This window comes from Electrona antarctica, assembly GCF_951216825.1.
Source record: "Electrona antarctica genome assembly, chromosome: 20".
Classification (NCBI taxonomy): Eukaryota; Metazoa; Chordata; class Actinopteri; order Myctophiformes; family Myctophidae; genus Electrona; species Electrona antarctica.
In genome coordinates this window covers 11,052,401-11,060,900 of record NC_136801.1, presented here as the reverse complement: position 1 = coordinate 11,060,900, position 8,500 = coordinate 11,052,401, and the positions used below count along the sequence as shown (strand labels likewise).

General features: G+C 44.1%; 1 protein-coding gene across 1 annotated transcript; it reads right to left on the bottom strand.

Annotated features, from left to right (window-relative positions):
* Positions 1 to 1,115: 1,115 nt before the first annotated feature.
* LOC306912852 (charged multivesicular body protein 4c-like) lies at positions 1,116 to 5,645 on the bottom strand (the record flags this gene model as incomplete). The annotated part of the gene is made up of 3 exons (XM_079489307.1): positions 1,116 to 1,257; positions 3,164 to 3,341; positions 5,465 to 5,645. The coding sequence occupies 3 exons, from the start codon at positions 5,643 to 5,645 to the stop codon at positions 1,116 to 1,118; spliced, it is 501 nt and encodes a 166-aa protein (XP_079345433.1).
* Positions 5,646 to 8,500: the final 2,855 nt, after the last annotated feature.

The following is an 8,500-nucleotide window of genomic DNA, read 5'->3' as shown; positions in this document are numbered from 1 at the left end:
TTGTTTAACGTCATTTAATGCAATCAGACTTTTCTGTTTGGATGTATGGGCTGTCAACTTAAGAAAATAGTTTTTGCCACTCAGTAGGCGTTCCCGCATAACTTCCGGGTATGATGATGATGTCACACGCATACTCCCTATTACTGTACATCATATTATATACAATTGTTTATACACTATTGTTTGGGCATAATAATATATGGTAGGAAATCATTATCATTGGTTATGAGTGACAATGGCTGCCAATTTTGTTGATATTTAAAACTAGCCATTTCTAAGGGATCACATACTATTCCATTTATATATATATGTCACACGGCGAAACGCGTCGCGCCGTGAGCTTCGTCAGGTGCTATGTCTCATAGCACCTGACGAAGCTCACGGCGAAACGCGTCGTGCTAATAAATAAGTTGATGCAGTAAGTTGTCCGTCTCTGTTCCCTGGAGTGTCCCTTCCTTGGAAGGTTTTTTTCTCTTTTTGATATATATATATATATATATATACATACAGGGAACATATACGGACAACTTACTGCATCAACTTATTTATTAGCACGACGCGTTTCGCCGTGAGCTTCGTCCTTTATATATATATATAAAGGGTTGTTAATGTTTTAACCACTTAAACCCTCTAGTATAGACTTAGTAAACTGGACGCGAGTTGGCTCTGTACATCGGCCACTTTTTTCCATCTACACCAAAACTACGGACGTACAAGCTTGAGTAGATCTGCTTTTTTGGGCTAATGTTCCACAGAATCCACACAGAATATGGATGCCGGGGTTCAAATTGTTTGTTTTTTTTAAGTGAAAGAAAAGTGAAATTCTGTAATACTTACATGCACGCTGACTCGGTCGTGTGGAGGGGAGTTGGGAGGAGTGCGCACTGGGCAGCCTGCCCCTGTTCTTCATGCTCTCCTCAAACTCCTCCTGTTCCAATAACTCTTCTAGCTCTGGCAACAGCTCATCCTAAGAAAAAAGAAAGTAATGAGCAGAAAGCCACAAGTTTCTCAGATGCATTCTATGATTATAGATCAGTAACATGACATGTGCCATAGTAGGATCTGTGGTAACAAATGGATTTACAAAGAAAGGAGATTAATAAATAGATATGGGATTAATTCTGATTAATGACTTGAAATGTCATTACCTCATCAAATGTCTCGCCAAAAGGTCGGGAGATTGCATCACAGATCTCCTGAGCCACTTCCTGTTGCTCTGTGATATCATCTCTGAGTTTTTCTATCTTATCAATGTCCCTGAGAAAGAGACAGAGTAGAGAGTGAGTGGTAAGAACACACTGTTACTAATACATGCGTTTTGGCTTCAAAGCAGGCACATACAGTTAACCATGATATCAGATCACACCGTAATCATATAACCAGGAAATGTAATTAGTTGATGTGGCATGTTCCATATGCGTTCCATACAGTACTAGGGTTGGGATGCGGAACCGGAGGAACTGGATCCAACATTAAGGAACCAGAATGGGTTGGAAGTTGGAACCGACTTCATGTCTGTATTAATTATAATACCGGTGGTTCTCAAAAGTAAAGGACCACCATAACTCTGAGAGTGTACAAATGGAGTTACAGTCCCGTAAGGTTTCAATTGGAACCCCCTATCCTATTAGCCTCGGTCCCAGGCTTACTCATCTGCAAAGAGAAAAGCCTGGTCACAACCTAAGGCAGAGACGATATCGGCGGGTCGGAACATCCGTCAGATGGATTTCCCTCAGATACGATATTTGTTCGACCAATCACAACACTTGTTTCATTTACGGAGATGTAAACAGAATTGTAAAGCGTCAACGTCATTTCCTTCCAAATCCCGCAACTTCCGCCAAAAACAAATGATACCGTAGTAGGTCTTGCCCAGCGTTAGCCATGGTTCACATGACGCTTGTTCTTCACGAGCGTCATGGCTTAACTTCCGCCGATCGCTACATTTACAGTGAAAACGTGTACATAAACATTCAGATTTCAAATATAAAGTACTCAACACGTGGGCCACGGGTGTTAGAAATTTGCTTGTACAGTGATTAGTATTTCTGCATTTTTATCCGAGCTGTTTTTTTGCCATAGGCTTTCAACCACACACCCCCTATCGGTCGGGAGGAGTGTTGCACTCTGAAACACTGGGTGTGTTCAATATAGGCATGCTGACCGGACTGCCAATACAAACTAATAGGCGAGTGTGCTCCAGGTGTGCAACTGTGAGTTTTCCGAACACACCCTGTTTGAAAAAAATAGCCGGGGCGCTCGGATAGAAATGCCTTTTATTAAACAACGCGGAATGCAGCAATGCTAATCGCTGACGATCGACAAGTTCACAACACGTTACCAATTTTTGCCTAGTCATGTGGTGAAAAGATATTGACAGAATACAGATTTTACGTCAGTCGTATGTCTGACTTCAAATCAACATCACAATTATTTTAAACTTTTGCCTCGATTACGATTAATGAATGTCTCATAAGAAAAGAAAAATTGTAGCAATGAGCTCACAACGCGATGCATTGTAATTTGTAAACTTGTACAGCGGCTATTTTCACAATTTGACGAAGGGTGGTTAATCAAAGATCAGACTAATTGAGTTAGTTTATTATTAAAAATATATATACTTTTTTTTTTTTAAATTTTATAATTTTATCCCACTATTTTGCAACCCAGTTTTTTCACCCAGTGCCAATTATCTAATGTAATCTTGGGAGCTACACTTCCTCTGCCAACCTGGGGGGGCAGCGGACTGACCTCATGCCTCCTTCTATGCATGAGGAGTCCAAGCTGCTTCTTTTCACCTGACAGGGGGGAAATTCCCTGGCCAGACGTAGCGCATGGAAGGAACACGTTATTCCGACCAGTTCCTTTCCCTCCATCAGGCGCCCCGGCTGGCCAGGGGGAGGTAGTTTTAGAGACCAGGATTACTGCATGTTTTTGTGAGGGTACCTACCCTAGGGGACACGGGGAGAACAGCAAACTCCACCCAGAAAGGCCCTTTCACCAACCCCACCTCGGGTATGGGCACTGATGACGCGGAGGAGGGAGCACGCCCCCAGCGGAAATCGAACCCAGGACCTTCTAGCTGTGAGGCGACAGCACTACCAACTGTGCCACCGTGCCCCTATATTTATACATTTTGATTGCCCAGTCGTACTTAGCCTACATTTTTTGGTGGACTTCCTTCATAGCCTTGGCAGCAAAGCCCATGTTATTCAGAACCTCAATGTTGGTGCTGGAATTCTCCAGTGCTTCTCTCTGGAACTCAATGGTGGAGAGGGTCCCGTCAATCTGGGTGAGCTGCTGCTCGAAACGCTTCTTCCTCTTCAGGGCCTGCAGAGCATCTGAAACACCACAAAAACATTACATTACACAAAAAATAAATGTTTGCCTTTTAGTTTGTTTGAAATCCAAATTAAATCAACCCCACGATTATTTGTCATAATCTGCCCTGTGCAATTTTTCTAGAACACTCAACACTGCTTCCCAAACATTAGGTCAGGACCCATTTGTGGGTCACAGATCCATTTCCGTGGGTTGCGAGTGAATATACCTTCATGTTTTTGTTTCGTAACGTTTGTCAATTATTCCGGGAATGGACCAGAAGCTATATATGTCGCAACCAGGTATTTTTTCTGTGCTCTTTCTAAGCAAGAAGGGTAGTAAAGGCGATTCTCTCGCTCGATTCGCTTGATAAACTGAGGTTACTGAAGAAACCCAGAGTTTATCCAAGCTCATCTCACTCAAGAATCGTCTAAAGGTGTACATAAACCCCCTGTATTACTACCACCAGTTGAAAAAGGGCCCGACCCAGGATCCCCTCCCTGGAAACGTAGGGACACGAAGGTCCGTGCACACGCTGAGAGTAGCAGATAGAGATCCTATCTAAGGAGCCGGCAGTGCAACTGCCTATATGGGCTCTGAAATGGGCTGACGGTCACCCGTCTTATGTGCCCCTCGGATCTATCTCTTGGTGTGTGTGTGTGTGTGTGTGTGTGTGTGTGTGTGTGTGTGTGTGTGTGTGTGTGTGTGTGTGTGTGAGGAGGAGGAGACGACTTACTTGCCGCTGTACATACATCCTGAAGAGGCTCCCCTTGCAAGAGCACAGGATGCAGACATGCCTCTCGTAGAGTGAGCTCGCAAACCCTCTGGGGGCTGCACTCCCCTCTCGGCATAAGCCAACTGTATGGCTTCCACAACCTATTTTGAAAGTCTTACCTTAGTTATGGGATTTCCCCTTCTCTAGGAATCCCATGCGACAAACAACTGATTGCCCTTTCTAAAGGCAGCAGTCCTGACCGCATACAGTTTAGCGCTCTGACCGGACAGAGACAATTCAGCCTCTTGTCGTCCACTGAAGCGAATGGGCGGGTGGACCGCTGCCACGTCCACCTGAGCACCTCCGGAGGGACAATTCTTAGGCAGGAGCGACAGGTTTGGCCTGAGCCTGAATCTCATGCAACTAGAACTCACAGAGAGCGCCTGCATGTTACTAGATCGCTTCGCCGTCATCAAGTAGACCAAGAGGGCGGTCTTCAGTGAGAGAAACTTCAAGCTCACTGCGTCCAGTGGCTCGAAGGGGCCTCGCGACAAGGCGTCTAGTACCAGGGTCAGGTCCCAGGACGTTAAGAGTGAAGGAGACTGAATCCAGTGCTATGCCTATGAAGTTGATCGGGCGGGCACCATCACGCTCTTGATGTGATTCATGGTGAACCCCAAGGAGGACATGTGGGACACCACCCGGATGGTGTTCCATAGTGCCTCCTATATGAGTATGTCCGCGCTCAGAAGCGTGGACTCACGTAGACCTCGTCGCCGTAGGGGGGCTAGAGCCGCCTCGGTGCATTCGACGAACACCCTGGGGCTCAGGGATATCCCGATGGGGAGAACGGTTTACTCGTACACCTTCCCCTTGAAGCTGAACCTCAGTTAGCTGACCCTCATTAGTCCTAGATGACAAATCCATTGAGAACCAGACCTTTAATTGCTCTCCACGGTCACGGAAGTGCCATAAATAACCCAACTATAGCCCAGACGACCTTACAGGCGTATCTATGCTAAGGCTCAACTCATCTAACTTAGATAGCATTTTATGTAGACATAGCACTATAGTAGGCCTATTATATGCATAGTTTCAATATATAGATATCAATATGAATACCACATGACGATTTTTATGTATTACCATGTTTTTGTTCTTGCTTACTGTAAATCGTAAGAGCGTCTGCTAAATGCCTAAATTGTAAATTGTTTTGTAATATTAAATAACCTAAATCTTCAAAGTAACTAGAAACTCAAGTTTTAAAATAATTGTAAAAAGAAAAGAATATATATTTTTCTCATTAAGTAGCCTATACACTTGCTCCTTGGCTTATGTGCTTCTATGCACTGTGTAGCGTCTCTACACTCATTTTATGTGTCTGCTCTTTGCGCAAACACACTGCAAAAGACAACACAGCCTACATACCCCGTTTGTTTTTCATGCCATTCTTCTTGGCTACCATTATTTCTTCTTCTATTTTCTTCTCCAGGTAGGCCTGCTTCTTGGACAGCATCTCCTCGGTTTCTCGCAGCCTTTGGATTGCCTCCTGTGGGGTCGGACTCGATCCCGTCCGCGACCAATCGAACAATTTCAAGATTTTGCTCATTGTAAAGCCGTTTTTTGTTTTGGTACACAAACTGCCCGGGTCTACAGCTGCGCTCACTACTTTTTAGACGATAAGCTAACCGCAGGGTAAAAAACTTTGGTCGGTATCTCGGTAAGAAGTTGATCTTCCTGCCCAACGGCTTAGAAGAAAGCATAGAGTAATAAAAGGATAGAGCGTAGGCTCTATCCTTTTATTACTCTATGCTTTCTACCTGCATTCAAAAGCAGACAGCCAGTGAACTTTCACACCACACCACCTGCATGACGTCACTCTACGTGCCTTGAAGACTGACGCCCTTTGAACCTCCATGTGACTGTGACATCTCTGGTAGCCTACTCTGTGCTACACAGAGCCATATACATAGAGTAAGACATGGCTCCATAGAGTAAGTCATGGCTCTGGTGCTACAAACCTGGTTTATAAAACAAGAAATCAATAGGATAGGGATAGGGACAAACATATAAATCTGGTTCTATAGAGGGTATGCGTATGCATAAAGTGAATGGCAGATCGAGTGGCAAAGTGAGTGACAAAGTTAATTTAATGTTGTTTAAAGTCATTTAATGCAATAAAATAGGACTTTTCTGTTTGGATGTATGGGCTGTGAAGGCCAGAAAGTAGTGTTTTGCCACGCAGTAGGCGTTCCCACATAAATTCCGGGTATGATGATGATGTCACACGCATACCCTCTATTGACGATATGCACACGGCTGCCATCTTGCCAGCAAGGTGCTAACTAGGTGCAACTTCCCATAGACAGCCCATTCATCCAAACAGAAAAGTCCTATCTAATTGTATTAAATAACATCAAACGTCAACATTGCTGCTGTACGGAAAGCTTGAATACTCATACTTTACTCATACTAAGCATTTAAAGTATGAGGTATAAAGTACGGCAGCCTTGTGTTCATAAAACAGAAAGATTGGGTATTGGGTAAGAAAGACTGACGTTATGTATGTTTCAGGAGTAGGACCTTTCACTGCTTCGTCTCAACCATTACTCAATGGCTCTGGTCTCAGCTACCGCGGTGGATATTTTGACATTCCGTTTTTATTTATTTTTAATGTTGCCACTACTGTTGGAGCAGCCATAAACTACACAGGTTCATCTCGATGTTCTGGGCATCTTTGTAATGTTAGTAAAAAGCAGGTAAAAGAGTAACGTTTGAGGCAGACTAACATCAGTCACTCTACCGTTCACTGTAGTAGAAGAGATGCGCCTGGTGAGGGTTTAAACCCTGCAGCTACGTCGAGTCCGCCTACAGGAAATACATAAAAAAGTGGCATGGCATCCTGGGCCTAGTGGAAATGTGCGTGTATAATTTAGTGGAAATTGCACACTGTGTGTGATTTGTGGTGTTTTGTTTGAAACGGACCAATCATGCAAGCTTTGGAAGCCAATCTTAGTCAATCAGGATGGAATATGGGAAATGGTGCAGATCCGTGTTGATCACACGACTATGGAGATATATTGTATACCGAATTGCGTGATGTATGAATGAAATGTGTACGAGTAATCAACAGAAATGTGTTTTGCCCAAATCAGCCTCATGGTGGCGCTATAACAGGCCGTTGTGGAATATTTGGAGCAGAGGATGGATGGGGCCAACGGTGCCGGAGATTAGCTGGTAACGGACGGACGGACGGACACACACGCAAAACATACTCCCTCCCCATGCCTTCGGCCTGGTAGAGACAATAATAGCAACACCAAACAATAGACAGCAGACATTTTACATGAACAAATATCACAAGCATAACTTAACAGGTATAGAAAATATCATATCACTGTGCTCACTTCAGCTCTTCAAGTAGGTCAAAATAATGGGTGACCAGATTTTCTGGAATAGAGGCGCCTATTTGACAGGGTACATCTGATTCGTTCCAGATGCAACACATCTCCCAAATCCTTTAGATATCAATAGACAATATTGATTGTTTCTGGCGCTACTCCTTTACTTTTTGATTTATTGGCATCATGCCATATCATAAATGTAAAATATTACAAATGTGACAAAACAACAAAAAACTAGATAAAGTGCCCCTTGGGGCACAGGTCTCCACCATGGCAGTCAGGTTGTAGCCTGCTGGTGGTGCTATAATAGGCCAATGTGAAAAGGGTGCCATTTCTTCTTACGCCTTGGATGGCAATTGGATGATTTGAGGCATTTTGATCCAAAAATGTGTTTTGCAAAACTCCAGCTCTTGGTGGCGCTATAACAGGCCAATGTGAAAAGGGGGGGATATATTCCTCAGCCTAGTAGGAAAGTCCGTGAAAGAGTTCACATAAATTGCACACTGCGTTCATGATTTGAGGCTTTTTGTTCAAAACGGGCTATTCCTGCAAACTTTGAAAGCCAATGTTAGCCAATTAGGATGGAATATGAAATATCGCACAGATCCGGCTTGAACACATGACTATAGAGATAGTCTGTAACGATTTGCGGGATTTTTGGACAGAATCTGAATGAGTAATATCAACAAATGTGTTTTTCAAAAGTCAGCCTCCTGGTGGTGCTATAACAGGCTGTTCTGGAAAATTTGGGGCAGAGGTTCATCGTTGGCATCCACGATCCACGGAGTGTGTGTGCAAAATTTGGCATCGACCGGAGAAACGGTGCCGGAGATTAGCTGTACACAGACGGACACACACACACGGACCGACGGACGGACACACACACGGACGGAGTGCAAAACATACTCTCTCCCCATGCCTTTGGCCTGGTGGAGAGTGGAGACAATAACGAGTTATCCACACAAATAAAGATACATTGATATTACTGAGAATAATAGGCACAACTAGATAAAGTTCCCCTCGGGGCACAGGTCTCCACCAGGGCAGGTCAGGTTGTGGC